We start from the raw sequence: 17012 nt of genomic DNA, 5'->3' as shown, positions 1-17012 counted from the left end.
CTAGTGTGATTATTATGGGGTGTATGTGGGCAGGAGGTGGCTGAGGCTGCTGGGAGGGCTGGCTGGGCTCTGTAGTGCTGCTGAGGTTGGGGGAGGCTTGCAGCTGAGGTGAGTATTGGGGGGGTGCAGCTGCTCTAGTGTGATTATTATGGGGTGTATGTGGGCAGGAGGGGGTAGAGGCTGCTGGAGTCACATGCTGCTGCTGGGAGGGCTGGCTGGGCTCTGTAGTGCTGCTGAGGTTGGGGGAGGCGTGCAGCTGAGGTGAGTATTGGGGGGGGGGGATGCAGCTGCTCTAGTGTGATTATTATGGGGTGTATGTGGGCAGGAGGTGGCTGAGGCTGCTGGGAGGGCTGGCTGGGCTCTGTAGTGCTGCTGAGGTTGGGGGAAGGTGTGCAGCTGAGGTGAGTATTGGGGGGGGTGCAGCTGCTGTGGTGTGATTATTATGGGGTATATGTGGGCAGGAGGGGGCAGAGGCTGCTGGGAGGGCTGGCTGGACTCTGTAGTGCTGCTGAGGTTGGGGGAGGCTTGCAGCTGAGGTGAGTATTGGGTGGGCTGCAGCTGCTCTGGTGTGATTATTATGGGGTGTATGTGGGCAGGAGGGGGCAGAGGCTGCTGGAGTCACATGCTGCTGCTGGGAGGGCTGGCTGGGCTCTGTAGTGCTGCTGAGGTTGGGGGAGGCGTGCAGCTGAGGTGAGTATTGGGGGGAGGGGTGCAGCTGCTGTGGTGTGATTATTATGGGGTGTATGTGGGCAGGAGGGAGCAGAGGCTGCTGGAGTCACATGCTGCTGCTGGGAGAGCTGGCTGGGCTCTGTAGTGCTGCTGAGGTTGGGGGAGGCTTGCAGCTGAGGTGAGTATTGGAGGGGTGCAGCTGCTGTGGTGTGATTATTATGGGGTGTATGTGGGCAGGAGGTGGCTGAGGCTGCTGGGAGAGCTGGCTGGACTCTGTAGTGCTGCTGAGGTTGGGGGAGGCTTGCAGCTGAGGTGAGTATTGGGGGGGGGGGGGGGTGCAGCTGCTGTGGTGTGATTATTATGGGGTGTATGTGGGCAGGAGGGAGCAGAGGCTGCTGGAGTCACATGCTGAGTCATCAGAGTCAGTGGGGAGTGAGGGCACCTGATCAGCCTGTTCCTGGTGAGAAGATCTTTTGGGCTGCTGTGTGTCCTGATTGGCTGCTGCTGCTGCTGCCCTGGAGGTGGGGGGTGGAGCTACAGTGGGTTTTCTGTCCAGTATGCCATACAGCTTTATAACTCTCACTAGCCTTCCAGGTGAGGCCCAGTAATTCACTTTATTCCAGCTGATCTCTAGTTGAGGGCTGGATCTGGTTCAGCCTCTGTTAGTTCTGATCCCGATGCCGTCATTCATACACAGCATGTAACGTTCACTTCACATTCTATTCACCCACAAGAAAATGGATCAGGTTAAAAAATAATACAGCCTATTGATTGCCAGCGACCATTCCCAGCTCACAATCAGTCTCTCTCGATTGGAAGTAAATCAGATGTGCTGGGAAATATTGGCTGTCCTTCTGTGTGTATATCCTTCCGATTCATTTTCAATCCGAATTTGAACAATCATGTACCTGCGTGTGCTTGTTTTCTTCTATTTATGATAGATGTTAGATCTGAATATCGATCTGATCATCACTTGCTTGAATAGGATCTGAAGTGAAGATTGCATGCTGTGCACCCACCTTCATAGACTGTCGATGTATAATACAGAGCTAGCAGGAAGTGATGATTATTGAGATGCTACTAATTTCATTCTTATGCTTAAAGGACACCTGAGGTGACATGTGACATGATGAGATAGACATGGGTATGTACAGTGACTAGCACACAAATAACTATGCTGTGTTCCTTTTTTTCTTTCTCTGCCCCTTTTTACCCCTTTCTTGCTCTCAGAAGCCATTTTCTGCTAGGAAAGTGTTTTATAGTTGGAATTTCTTATCAGTGAGGGTCACACTGTAGTCACTTCCTGTCTGAGTCAGGACTGAGTCAGCCACTTACATACCTGATATTTAACTCTTTCAGGCAGAGAAAGGAAAAAAGGAACACAGCATAGTTATTTGTGTGCTAGGCACTGTACATACCCATGTGTATCTCATCATGTCACCTCGGTTGTCCTTTAATTTGGAAATGGACCATTTGAAGGCAGCATCAGCCAGACCCCGGCCAGGAAATCCTTGCATTAGAGTTGAGTAATCTCTTTTCTATGCTGGTGTTTGACATGAGCTGCGCTCTGCTCTCTTTCAGATCTCACATTTAGGATGGTCCCGCCTCCAGCTCCCCTGCGGGTCACATGACTGCTGCAGACAGTGCAGGAGGTAAGTGACTCTATAACTTTGTACCTGTGGCTGGGAGAGGGATACCGGCTGAGATTTGACCTGACATCTAATGGGGGGAGGTGGGAAAGGAGGGGTATCTGGTAGAGATTGATTAGTTATTACTATTTTCAGTGTCCGGTTGTAGACTTGTGGCTGCCTGAAGCAAACGTGTGAGGAACTCCCCCTAATCCATGCTCTGCCCCCCAAGCATGAGCAAAGACCATGTGATCAGTCCTCTTTTTAAAGGGAAGATCCACAGTTGGTTAAAAAAATAAAAATACTAATCCACTTACCTGGGTCTTCCACCAGCCCGTGGCAGGCAGGACGTGCCCTCGACGCCGCTCCGCAGGCTCCCGGTCTTCTCCGGTGGCTCACCTGACCCGGCCGGCTTCCAGGTTGGGCTCTTCTGCACTGACGTCAGCATATCTCTCTCTCTCTCTCTCTCCTAAATCTAATGGAAATAAATAAATAAAAGTAGTTACAAACACCTGCAGCAGAGAGGAGCAACTTGTATAGCAACTGTGTGCAGCAGCTGAATCTAAAGCACCCCTGACATGCAGGTACTCTGCAGCACTGCGTGTCTAGCATGGTCAGTTCCATTAGCCTTTCATGGTCAACGCTGGACCAGAGAGGAGACTCATCTATCTGGCTGTACCCGGCCTGCACCGTTCTGGCTGTACCCCGACCTGCACCACAGCCAGCCTTAGTAGAGACACATTGCAGGCACTGGGCTGCCACTACTTACTTAGCTTCCTCCAAGACAGCTTAAAAAATACTCCAAAAAACCATGCAAAAATTGCTTCCAAAAGCGATCAGCAATTGCCATAACAATTTATGCGTTCTAGTGGTTCCCAGCCCTAAGCGGAGCTCATTGCCATGCGAGCTGACAATCGAGAGTGTAGTGGGTTGGAGACTGTAAGGAAATGGGAGTTAGTGAGCCTCAACATCTGAATATGACAAATTATAAGCTTGTCTGAAGAGTAGATGTGAAGGTTTCCAGGCTCAGAGCATGACGGATAGGTTGGTGGAGAGAGTTCCATAGGAGAGGTAACACTCGTGAGAAGTCCTGGATGTGGGAGTGAGAGGGCGGGGTGGTTTCTGGAGAATGAGATGGACACAGGGAACTACGTCTGGAAGTTTTGTATGACAGGGTTAGGGGTGTGAAGTGGATCCTTTGGGCTGCTGGCAGAGAGGATCAGCTTCAGAGGAGCGTCTGCTTCTCATTTTATGGAAAGCGCTACATTCCATTCTCTCTACATTAATCAGAATATACTTAGATTTAAAATAGCATTTTGTTTTGCTTAAATTGTAAACTTTCCATAAGTGAACCAGAGATGAAGCACCCTCTTGTATTGTACCATAAATATCAGTGGGGACATTAGAGAAAACACCTACCCTGCTCTCTGTTTCATCCTTCACTGCTCAGCCTGCTTCTTATCAGCCCTGATAAGAATCCCTGACTGAGCATTCAGTCTGGCTTTGCTCAGGAATCATTATAGCTGAGTCCTTCTTGCAGAGCCACAAGGGGGCAGGCTTGGGCTTGGAGAGACTCAGCTATAATCATTCCGGGCAAAGCCAGACTGAATGCTCAGTCGGGGATTCTTATCAGGGCTGATAACAGGCAGATTTAGCAGAGAAGAATGAAACAAAGAGCAGATTAGGTGTTTACTGTCATGTTCCCACTGATTTATAAGGTAAAATACATGCGGGTGCTTCCTCTCTGGTTCTCTTTGTGTTCCACTGATGCTCCCACCTCCCATCCCCCCCATGCATCCCTCTATTCCTCCCCCAAACTCCCCTGAGGGGCCCCCAGACAGCCTCCCACAACCTCCTTTTTCTGCATCCCAGAAGATGTAAGTTCTCAGTGACTGACAGGTGCCTGCTCAGGCCGAGGGGAAAAAATGAATTCCACACAAAAGTACACAACCCGTTTTATGGTTCTTATGGCTGCTTATCAAATGCAGAGTGCCTGGAATGGCAGGACTGACGGTGAGAACCTCTCCCTTACTGTAACAATGGCGTGTGTCAGATGGTAACCGCTCCAAGGCCTGCTGCAGGTTTCTGAGGACCAGTGCTAATCATACAAGCTCTGAGACAGATGTGGCGGCATGCAAGCTCTGAGACAGATGTGGCGGCATGCAAGCTCAGAGACAGATGTGGCGGCATGCAAGCTCAGAGACAGATGTGGCGGCATGCAAGCTCAGAGACAGGTGTGGCGGCATGCAAGCTCTGAGACAGGTGTGGCGGCATGCAAGCTCTGAGACGGATGTGGCGGCATGCAAGCTCAGAGACGGATGTGGCGGCATGCAAGCTCAGAGACGGATGTGGCGGCATGCAAGCTCAGAGACGGATGTGGCGGCATGCAAGCTCAGAGACGGATGTGGCGGCATGCAAGCTCTGAGACGGATGTGGCGGCATGCAAGCTCTGAGACGGATGTGGCGGCATGCAAGCTCTGAGACGGATGTGGCGGCATGCAAGCTCTGAGACGGATGTGGCGGCATGCAAGCTCTGAGACGGATGTGGCGGCATGCAAGCTCTGAGACGGATGTGGCGGCATGCAAGCTCTGAGACGGATGTGGCGGCATGCAAGCTCTGAGACGGATGTGGCGGCATGCAAGCTCTGAGACGGATGTGGCGGCATGCAAGCTCTGAGACGGATGTGGCGGCATGCAAGCTCTGAGACGGATGTGGCGGCATGCAAGCTCTGAGACGGATGTGGCGGCATGCAAGCTCTGAGACGGATGTGGCGGCATGCAAGCTCTGAGACGGATGTGGCGGCATGCAAGCTCTGAGACGGATGTGGCGGCATGCAAGCTCTGAGACGGATGTGGCGGCATGCAAGCTCTGAGACGGATGTGGCGGCATGCAAGCTCTGAGACGGATGTGGCGGCATGCAAGCTCTGAGACGGATGTGGCGGCATGCAAGCTCTGAGACGGATGTGGCGGCATGCAAGCTCTGAGACAGATGTGGCGGCATGCAAGCTCTGAGACAGATGTGGCGGCATACAAGCCCTGAGACGGATGTGGCGGCATACAAGCTCTGAGACGGATGTGGCGGCATGCAAGCTCTGAGACGGATGTGGCGGCATGCAAGCGCTGAGACGGATGTGGCGGCATACAAGCGCTGAGACAGATGTGGCGGCATACAAGCTCAGAGACAGATGTGGCGGCATGCAAGCGCTGAGACGGATGTGGCGGCATGCAAGCTCAGAGACAGATGTGGCGGCATACAAGCTCTGAGACAGATGTGGCGGCATGCAAGCTCTGAGACGGATGTGGCGGCCTGCAAGCTCTGAGACGGATGTGGCGGCCTGCAAGCTATGAGACAGATGTGGCGGCATGCAAGCGCTGAGACAGATGTGGCGGCATGCAAGCGCTGAGACAGATGTGGCGGCATGCAAGCGCTGAGACAGATGTGGCGGCATGCAAGCGCTGAGACAGATGTGGCGGCATGCAAGCGCTGAGACAGATGTGGCGGCATGCAAGCGCTGAGACAGATGTGGCGGCATGCAAGCTCTGAGATAGATGTGGCGGCATGCAAGCTCTGAGACGGGTGTGGCGGCATGCAAGCTCTGAGACGGATGTGGCGGCATGCAAGCTCAGAGACAGATGTGGCGGCATACAAGCTCAGAGACAGATGTGGCGGCATACAAGCTCAGAGACAGATGTGGCGGCATGCAAGCTCTGAGACAGATGTGGCGGCATGCAAGCTCAGAGACAGATGTGGCGGCATGCAAGCTCAGAGACGGATGTGGCGGCGTGCAAGCTCAGAGACGGATGTGGCGGCATGCAAGCTCAGAGACGGATGTGGCGGCATGCAAGCTCAGAGACGGATGTGGCGGCATGCAAGCTCAGAGACGGATGTGGCGGCATGCAAGCTCAGAGACGGATGTGGCGGCATGCAAGCTCTGAGACGGATGTGGCGGCATGCAAGCTCTGAGACGGATGTGGCGGCATGCAAGCTCTGAGACGGATGTGGCGGCATGCAAGCTCTGAGACGGATGTGGCGGCATGCAAGCTCTGAGACGGATGTGGCGGCATGCAAGCTCTGAGACGGATGTGGCGGCATGCAAGCTCTGAGACGGATGTGGCGGCATGCAAGCTCTGAGACGGATGTGGCGGCATGCAAGCTCTGAGACGGATGTGGCGGCATGCAAGCTCTGAGACGGATGTGGCGGCATGCAAGCTCTGAGACGGATGTGGCGGCATGCAAGCTCTGAGACGGATGTGGCGGCATGCAAGCTCTGAGACGGATGTGGCGGCATGCAAGCTCTGAGACGGATGTGGCGGCATGCAAGCTCTGAGACGGATGTGGCGGCATGCAAGCTCTGAGACGGATGTGGCGGCATGCAAGCTCTGAGACGGATGTGGCGGCATGCAAGCTCTGAGACGGATGTGGCGGCATGCAAGCTCTGAGACGGATGTGGCGGCATGCAAGCTCTGAGACAGATGTGGCGGCATGCAAGCTCTGAGACAGATGTGGCGGCATACAAGCCCTGAGACGGATGTGGCGGCATACAAGCTCTGAGACGGATGTGGCGGCATGCAAGCTCTGAGACGGATGTGGCGGCATGCAAGCGCTGAGACGGATGTGGCGGCATACAAGCGCTGAGACAGATGTGGCGGCATACAAGCTCAGAGACAGATGTGGCGGCATGCAAGCGCTGAGACGGATGTGGCGGCATGCAAGCTCAGAGACAGATGTGGCGGCATACAAGCTCTGAGACAGATGTGGCGGCATGCAAGCTCTGAGACGGATGTGGCGGCCTGCAAGCTCTGAGACGGATGTGGCGGCCTGCAAGCTATGAGACAGATGTGGCGGCATGCAAGCGCTGAGACAGATGTGGCGGCATGCAAGCGCTGAGACAGATGTGGCGGCATGCAAGCGCTGAGACAGATGTGGCGGCATGCAAGCGCTGAGACAGATGTGGCGGCATGCAAGCGCTGAGACAGATGTGGCGGCATGCAAGCGCTGAGACAGATGTGGCGGCATGCAAGCTCTGAGATAGATGTGGCGGCATGCAAGCTCTGAGACGGGTGTGGCGGCATGCAAGCTCTGAGACGGATGTGGCGGCATGCAAGCTCAGAGACAGATGTGGCGGCATACAAGCTCAGAGACAGATGTGGCGGCATACAAGCTCAGAGACAGATGTGGCGGCATGCAAGCTCTGAGACAGATGTGGCGGCATGCAAGCTCAGAGACAGATGTGGCGGCATGCAAGCTCAGAGACGGATGTGGCGGCGTGCAAGCTCTGAGACAGATGTAGCGGCATGCAAGCTCTGAGACAGATGTGGCGGCATGCAAGCTCTGAGACGGATGTGGCGGCATGCAAGCTCTGAGACGGATGTGGCGGCATGCAAGCTCTGAGACGGATGTGGCGGCATGCAAGCGCTGAGACGGATGTGGCGGCATGCAAGCTCTGAGACAGATGTGGCGGCATGCAAGCTCTGAGACAGATGTGGCGGCATGCAAGCGCTGGGACGGATGTGGCGGCATGCAAGCGCTGAGACGGATGTGGCGGCATGCAAGCGCTGAGACAGATGTGGCGGCATGCAAGCTCTGAGACAGATGTGGCGGCATGCAAGCGCTGAGACAGATGTGGCGGCATGCAAGCGCTGAGACAGATGTGGCGGCATGCAAGCGCTGAGACAGATGTGGCAGCATGCAAGCGCTGAGACAGATGTGGCGGCATGCAAGCGCTGAGACAGATGTGGCGGCATGCAAGCGCTGAGATAGATGTGGCGGCATGCAAGCTCTGAGACGGGTGTGGCGGCATGCAAGCTCTGAGACGGGTGTGGCGGCATGCAAGCTCTGAGACAGATGTGGCGGCATGCAAGCTCTGAGACAGATGTGGCGGCATACAAGCTCAGAGACAGATGTGGCGGCATACAAGCTCAGAGACAGATGTGGCGGCATACAAGCTCTGAGACAGATGTGGCGGCATGCAAGCTCTGAGACAGATGTGGCGGCATGCAAGCTCAGAGACAGATGTGGCGGCATGCAAGCTCAGAGACAGATGTGGCGGCATACAAGCTCTGAGACAGATGTGGCGGCATGCAAGCTCTGAGACAGATGTGGCGGCATGCAAGCTCTGAGACGGATGTGGCGGGATGCAAGCTCTGAGACGGATGTGGCGGCATGCAAGCTCTGAGACGGATGTGGCGGCATGCAAGCTCTGAGACGGATGTGGCGGCATGCAAGCTCTGAGACGGATGTGGCGGCATGCAAGCTCTGAGACAGATGTGGCGGCATGCAAGCTCTGAGACAGATGTGGTGGCATGCAAGCTCTGAGACGGATGTGGCGGCATGCAAGCTCAGAGACGGATGTGGCGGCAGGCAAGCTCTGAGACAGATGTGGCGGCATGCAAGCTCTGAGACAGATGTGGCGGCATGCAAGCTCTGAGACAGATGTGGCGGCATGCAAGCTCTGAGACAGATGTGGCGGCATGCAAGCTCTGAGACAGATGTGGCGGCATGCAAGCTCTGAGACAGATGTGGCGGCAGTGACATCACAGGGACTGACTGCCGCCGGCTCACCTACCACAGAGGCAGCCATGTTTATTTACAAGCAGAGCCCTACAGGGGGCAGGGGAGGCACTAAGGGCATTTTTCCAGTGCACAGCTCAATCACAAAATGGCAAATTGCTAGTGCTTTTTATATTTGCAAGGGTTGCTACTGTATCATAGAAATCATGAGAAGTATTTTCCACTATAGTGATTCGATTTGTAAATCGCCAATCACAATCGCTCTCTGGAGCAATTTTTAGAGTGATAATGCAAATGAAAAATCGCAGTCGCATAACCAAATTAATGAAAAATCGCAATCGCCGGCGTTTGTAATTGCTAGTGGAAAAGGGCCCTAAGGAGACTTGGGCTCTTACTGGTGTGGAAGAAGAAGGCCTATGTGTCACAGGACCCCTCGTGGCCAGACCGCAAATTGCCTTCCAATCGGTTTCAGCACACAGACCATGCAAGCTGTGGTCGCATTCGATGCGCAGAAACCGTCGGAATTTGGGCAGCAGACCGACCAGAAGGGAACCTGTGAGGTTACGGTACTTACAAATTACACACTATTTCAGGGTATAACTGCCACCACCTCTGCTTTCCTGGGCCAGAAGCACCCACTGACTGGCTATTTCTAGACCTGCAAATAAAACGGTTAAACACTCTATTCTGTCTAGCTAGCGACAATAGTAGCGTCTCTTCAGAGGTCTGGGTTCAGTTTCTGTGTATAGCTGAATAATAGGGTAGCTGAATTAGCAAAGGACGTTTTGAACGTCGTTTATTAAATATGCAATATGAATAATTAATATATTCAGAAAATCGTTAAAATCAACAATTATAGAGACAAAGGATAACACAGTATAGAAAATAAAAATGAGGAAAAAACGGATACTTAAAGTTCATGGAAAGGTGTCCTTTCTGGGAAAATCTGAGCACATGGAAAATGTGCTTTGTTTCAGTCCAGGAGCAAAGTTCAGACAAGATGGCCGCCACTTTTCCTCAAAGTGGCAGCAGCTCTCATGAAGGTGGAAAATGGAGGAATGAGGTCCGCCTGCTGGCCATGTGCTTTTGATGAAGCTGGCTCGTGGGTGTGGCCGTGCCGGCCCCCCTCTGAATTACCCACCAATGACAGTTCATTCCCTCTGAGAGATTTTAGGGTTAAACTTATAAAATGCCGTAACTCATAAACGATACATGTCATATTTAGGTGGATAGCAGATTTATACTTGTCGGAAAATACAGATTAATATATCAGACGTGACTAGGGTAGCTTCTCAGATTCCTGAGAAGATTCATACCTCAATAACTGGACGAGATATTGCCATGAATTTTATATCCGCACGTTGGGCAGACTTTAATGAATAAGACTATATGAATTTCATAGCTGTGCGATGTACGGTCTTCGTATACCGACAAGAAATCATACAACACATGCATTGAGATCTGCCCTCCATCGGTGCCATGGAGTCTTGGGGGAAAGCAGGTTTTGAATAGGCCTCCTGCTGTGAGGGAAGCCTTTCTCTGAATAGAGTCACCATTTGGTGACTAGGGACATCTCCCTCTCTGCTGAGAAAAGAGAGAGCCCAGATTGACTGCAGATGCTCCTACACAACCAATCTAGATTCTATCGATCTTAATCGCAATCAATGTAGAGAATCTATTGCGATCGCATGTTGTTCACGGGCGGTTCAAGGACGCGGCTGCGGCCATGCAACCGTCCGTCACAGTATGCATAGATTATTTCTCTTATTCTTTGTGAGTAAAGTGTTTCACTGTACAGTTGTTAGTATGTATTCTTTAGTGTGTGTTTTTGTTGTCAGGTTGCAGGGTTCCGGGTCCAGAGAATTTCTTACCATGGACCAAGTCCAAGAGGTTGGCGCTGAGGTGGAGCTCAATGAAGGCAGCTCAGCTGGAGAGGACTCCGCTGTGGTGAAACTGGTGGGTACTGGTGGGACTCTCTCTAACCTACGCATGCAAATTCTGAATCACTTTATACAATGTCTTTATCCAGGATTAGATTATTAAAGGACACCCGAGGTGAGAGAGATATGGAGGCTGCCATATTTTTTCCATGTTAGACCATACCAGTTGCCTGGCTGTCCTGCTGATCTCTCTGGCTGCAGTAGTGTCTGAATCACACAACTGAAACAAGCATGCAGCTAATTCAGTCACACTTCAGGCACCTGATCTGCTGCATGCTTGTTCAGGGGCTGTGGGTAAATGTATTAGAAGCAGAGGATCATCAGGACAGCCAGGCAATCTGCATTGTTTTAAAGGAAATAAATGCCACACTGGCAGTGTGAACAAGGCAAATAATTACCACACAGGGTGTAACTACAAATCATAGGGACCCCTTAATGTTCAGCCCTTCCCTAGCCATCAGGATCCTCACACCCATAACAAGCATAGCTATAGAACACCTGGAGTATCAGAGGGAGGGAAGGTTGGTAGTTGCCCCCTCCCCCCCCCCCCCCCCCACACACACACACACCTCTGGGCCCCTCTGCAGTTGCAGGAGCCGCTTCCCTGTAATTACACCCTTGGTACCACCTCCACATGTTCCTCATCTATAGCAACATGCTTCACTTGCAATGAGGCGAGCACATTACTGATGGGTGAGATGCTGGATTCTTCTGCTCCTATTAGGAGGGACTGTGTATGCAGTTCACAGACCAGGCCCTGCATCAGGTTTAGGCTGGGTTTTCAAGCCGCTCAACACTGTCAATGAATGCAGCTTAGAATCCGCGCTCTGCCTTTTACAGTGTGTGCAGTCTTTTATTTTCTTCTTACTTACCTACAGGGTGCTGCTCCTCTGACCCCCGGCCTCTGCGACATCCACCATCTACTTCACCTGACCGCAGCTTCTGCCGGTGTTTGTAATGCCTGGTGGGGTCACACACGATGCATGCTGGGAGATGTAGTCTGGTGGGGTCACACACGATGCATGCAGTAGTGTCTGAATCACACACCAGAAGCAATCATGTAGCTAATCCAGTCTCACTTCAGTCACCTGATCTGCTGCATGATTGTTCAGGGGCTGTAGCTAAAAGTATTAGAGGCAGAGGATCAGCAGGACTGCCAGGCAACTGGTATTGCTTATAAGCAAATAAATATGACAGCCTCCATATCCCTCTCATTACAGTTGTCCTTTAAGCTGCCATACACCTCTAGATTTCCTCCCAATGTTTCAAAATGACCAATTCCTTTCTGAAGGGAATCAAATCAACGAGGGAGCGCGGGCAGCGGCGGGAGGTGCGGATATCTCTGTCCCTGGGGGTGAAAGGATGGAAAAAGGGACAGAGATATCCGTACGGCTGGGGGGAAAGTGGTTAATATTGATGATTTTGGCATACAGCTCATGAAAGCCCAAATTTCCTATCTCATAAAATTAGCATATTTCATCCGACCAATAAAAGAAAAGTGTTTTTAAAACAAAAAAAGTCAACCTTCAAATAATGATGTTCAGTTATGCACTCAATACTTGGTCGGGAATCCTTTTGCAGAAATGACTGCTTCAATGCGGCGTGGCATGGAGGCAATCAGCCTGTGGCACTGCTCAGGTGTTATGGAGGCCCAGGATGCTTCGATAGCGGCCTTAAGCTCATCCAGAGTGTTGGGTCTTGCGTCTCTCAACTTTCTCTTCACAATCTCCCACAGATTCTCTATGGGGTTCAGGTCAGGAGAGTTGGCAGGCCAATTGAGCACAGTAATACCATGGTCAGTAAACCATTTACCAGTGGTTTTGGCACTGTGAGCAGGTGCCAGGTCGTGCTGAAAAATGAAATCTTCATCTCCATAAAGCTTTTCAGCAGATGGAAGCATGAAGTGCTCCAAAATCTCCTGATAGCTAGCTGCATTGACCCTGCCCTTGATAAAACACAGTGGACCAACACCAGCAGCTGACATGGCACCCCCGACCATCACTGACTGTGGGTACTTGACACTGGACTTCAGGCATTTTGGCATTTCCCTCTCCCCAGTCTTCCTCCAGACTCTGGCACCTTGATTTCCAAATGAAATGCAAAAGTTGCTTTCATCCGAAAAAAGTACTTTGGACCACTAAGCAACAGTCCAGTGCTGCTTCTCTGTAGCCCAGGTCAGGCGCTTCTGCCGCTGTTTCTGCACTTGTAGCCCATTTCCTGCACATTCCTGTACACGGTGGCTCTGGATGTTTCTACTCCAGACTCAGTCCACTGCTTCCGTAGGTCCCCCAAGATCTGGAATCGGCCCTTCTCCACAATCTTCCTCATGGTCCGGTCACCTCTTCTCGTTGTGCAGCGTTTTCTGCCACACTTTTTCCTTCCCACAGACTTCCCACTGAGGTGCCTTGATACAGCACTCTGGGAACAGCCTATTCGTTCAGAAACTTCTTTCTGTGTCTTACCCTCTTGCTTGAGGGTGTCAATGATGGCCTTCTGGACAGCAGTCAGGTCAGCAGTCTTACCCGCGGTTTTGAGTAATGAACCAGGCTGGGAGTTTTTTTTTTTTTTTTTTTTTTTTTTCAACTTTAACTTCTTTATTAAATTTTTTTTACAACATACAGATTTAGTGGCAATTTAACAGTCTTACATCATAACATAGTTCACAAAATTCACCTAACAGTGTTTTAGCAAATAAAGGTAGCAATCACCAATGTCGTATAAGCGGCACACTGCCAGGATTTAGGGCCTCAAGACAGTAATATATACTATATCTACCTTTTGGCATTGTCAAGCTGCACATAATGTAAACATAAACGTCTGAGGAACCTACTCTATAGCTATGTAGCTATCAGCTAACTTATCAAAACCGCCCTAAGGAGGGCACAGTACAGATAAAGAAAAGAGAACTATCCCACCAGAGATCTTATGATAATACCTTACCAATAGTTTTTGTTTATTGTTAGGTAGTAAAAGTTTTGGAGAAGAGGTGTTTTGGGGTCTGACTCCTGGGGTTAGAGTGGAATAAGCATAATCAGCGTAGTTTCTGTCAAGTTATATTTGTTTCTTAAAATGCTCTCTAACTGCAGGTTGTATTTTGTAGCTTGTGTTATTTGGGCTAATGTTGGAGTTTCAGAGCTTTTCCATTGGCTACATATCAGATGCCTGGTTGTAGCTAATATATGAAAAAATAGTAGCCTGTATTTCAGAGGGATAAGATCAAGACCTATATTGAGTAAGGCTAATTGAGGCTTTAATATAAAGGAAGTTTTTAAGATTTTTATTAAGAGGTTCTGAACCTCCATCCAAGTTTGAGTGAGTTTGGGACATTCCCAAAAAATATGGAGTAAGGTTCCTACCGAACCACAACCTCTCCAACAGAGATTCGTGGCTGAGAGGTCGAAGGTGGCCACTTTGCGGGGTGTCAAGTAGGTTTTTAAAAAGATTTTTTGTAGGGATTCCCAGTGTGATAAACACAACGAGTATCTGGAGGCCAATTTTAACGCATTACGTATCTCGTCTGTAGATATTTGTTTCCGTAAGTCATATGACCATACATTTAAGTACCTATTGAGTCTTGTGTCAAAGTGCTTAGTAAGTTCATGATACCAGATTGATATACCCCGTTTTAAGGCTAGTTTACTATTTAGAAAGGAGAATAAAGATTGGGGCAATGTAGGAAGGGGGTTTCGGATGGTTTTAGTCCAGTGAGCTACTCTTAAGTAAGAAAAAATTTGTGTATCATTTACCTGAAATTTTTGTTTGATCTTGCTAAAAGGCAAAATATTATGGTTTGAACATATTTGAGATAAATGAGTTATTCCAGCTTTAGCCCAAGCTGAGAGGTCTATGGCCTCGATTCATCATTCTCTTTGAGATAACTTTTTCCAGTTTGTTAAATTACCGAATTCGAAGTTTAGCGATTTCTAGTTGTATTCATCAAGGTTTTTCCTCATTCGGTGTGAATTCGATAACAATTCGGTAACCATTCGGTAACGTGTCGATATTTCCATTTTACAGTGGTACTTTAACACAAGGCCATAAGATTCCCATGGAATTGTGGGTAAAAGGCAGTCCTTTGAGCACTACGTAGCAACATTCTGAATAGGGCTTTACACCTGGACCAGGATTCTGAAAGTGGTTGGGACAATCCCACAATTTGATAGGAGCCTTTTCTAAAAAATTATAGTGCAGCTAGCATATTAGTTAACCCTGGCACTGCCTGTGTTCTCTTACAAGATGTTTCAAGAGAAATGCAGATGTCCTGTTATAGCAAATAAATCTATTCTCTTACAAAGTGATCTGGTTCTAGACCTTATTCTGGCCCTTCTGCGCCTTTGAATCACTCTCAGCTGATTCATAACCACTTCAAATGGCTCCATCTTCTCTGTCAGCAATGATCTGACAGGAATAACGACAGAGCAGTGAAGGAGATAACTAATCCTAAATGTAACGCTAAACCACGCCCACTTTCTTTTTCATGAATTGCACTTTATTCCGTTTTAGCGAATCGTTACCGAATCGTTACCGAATGCTCGCTAACAGCTGTAGATAACTTTGATGAATCCTGAAATGAAGTTAACAAATTCGGTATTTTACCAAACTGTTGTTAACAAATTTGCTAAGTGTTGATGAATCGAGGCCATTTTATCCCCTATCAGGGAGGCTACAGAATGAAGAGGAATTTGTATAGCAGGTTGATCAGTTCTGGCAATACTGAGATATTTTTTTAATTGTTGCCAAGCTCGGGTTGTGGCGATACAGGATGGCTGAGTTAATGTGGGAATTTTCGTATCCAATAAAATTCCTAATAATATATCCTTAAGTGGGAGTTTAGCAAGATTCTCTTCTATACTTGCCCAAGGTTTCCCAGGTGTATTTTCCCACCAAAATTTGGATTGATCTAAAATACATGCATAATAATACGCCTCTATGTCTGGAAGACCTAAGCCCCCTAATTTCTTAGGTATGTACAAAATATCCCTTTTAATACGAGATTTTTTCCCTGCCCAGATAAATTTGCCTATCATTCCGTTTAGATTGGTAAAAAATGATTTTTTCAGGGAAATTATTACCGATCTAAAAATATATAAAATTTTTGGTAATGTTACCATTTTGAATACGTTCATTCTGCCCGCCCATGATAGTTCATATTTCCCAAGATATTTTAGTTCTTCTTTTATATTCCGTAGTAATGGGGAATAGTTAGTGTCAAATAATTTAGCCGACGCGTTGGGAATTTGTATTCCTAGATAAGGTACACTTTTTTTTGCCCATGTGAAGGGATACAACCCTGAGATCTGTTTTTTTTACTGGTTCTGGTAAATGTATATCCAACATTAAGGACTTATTAGGATTGACTTTATAATAGGATACTCTAGAGAATGTGTCCAACGAATTTTTGATTTGAGCCAGTGAGCGTACAGGATCTGTGATTATTAAGATTACATCGTCGGCAAAAAGACCTATCTTGTGTGTTTGGCTTCCTATTTGAGCTCCCGCTATTGCCTTATTACTCCGAATGGACTCGGCAAGGGTTTCCATCAATAGTGTAAATAACAAGGGGGATAGCGGACACCCCTGCCGAGTACCATTCGAGAGGGAAAAGGCCTCAGAAAAGTAACCAGAAGCGTTGATCCTTGCCGAGGGTGTAGTATACAATGCCATTATACCTTTCAGTACAGGGCCTTGAAAGTCGAACTTTGACAAAGTATGATCCAAGAATGACCAGTGGACCCGGTCGAACGCCTTCTCTGCATCCAAAGTAAGGAACAGAGAAGGCGTCCGACCGGTCTCCAAGCTATGCAAAATAGAAAGCATTCTCCTGGTGCCATCTGTAGAGAGACGTCCCTTAGTAAATCCCACTTGGTCACTTCCAATTAACGTAGGCAAAATACGTATTAATCTCCTGGCTAAAACCTTCGCGTACAGCTTAGTGTCTGAGTTAAGTAAAGAAATGGGTCGGAAACTAGCAGGGTCACTAATATCTTTACCTGTTTTCGGTATGACTGTTATGGTGGCCTCTAAGAACTCTTTTGGGATGTGGCCTGTTGTCATGAAGCAATTAAATACTTCTGCAATATGTTGTGACAAGGTAGTTGCAAAGGTTTTAAAATACTCATTTATGAACCCATCCGGGCCTGGGGCCTTGTTGATCTTGAGGGTATTAATAGCATTCAAAACTTCCAGTGGGGTTATTTCTGAATTCAAGCTATTTAGTTGTTCTTCCGATAAAGAAGGTAGTTTTAATGAGTTTAAGAACCACT

The 17012-nt window shown here is 49.1% G+C and overlaps 1 protein-coding gene across 1 annotated transcript in view; it reads left to right on the top strand.

Annotated features, from left to right (window-relative positions):
- The first annotated feature begins 967 nt into the window (after nucleotides 1-967).
- Nucleotides 968-17012, top strand: part of LOC137522001 (zinc finger protein 107-like) — a 28481-nt gene continuing 12436 nt past the window's right edge. Inside the window, exons 1-3 of the mRNA XM_068242004.1 lie at nucleotides 968-981; nucleotides 2251-2321; nucleotides 10648-10765. Coding sequence (XP_068098105.1) covers nucleotides 10682-10765 — 84 coding nt within the window. The 5' untranslated portion in view covers nucleotides 968-981; nucleotides 2251-2321; nucleotides 10648-10681. The remainder of the gene's footprint in view (nucleotides 982-2250; nucleotides 2322-10647; nucleotides 10766-17012) is intronic.

The sequence above is a fragment of the Hyperolius riggenbachi genome, chromosome 6, assembly GCF_040937935.1.
Source record: "Hyperolius riggenbachi isolate aHypRig1 chromosome 6, aHypRig1.pri, whole genome shotgun sequence".
Lineage (NCBI taxonomy): Eukaryota > Metazoa > Chordata > Amphibia > Anura > Hyperoliidae > Hyperolius > Hyperolius riggenbachi.
This window is presented reverse-complemented; position numbering and strand designations above follow the sequence as displayed.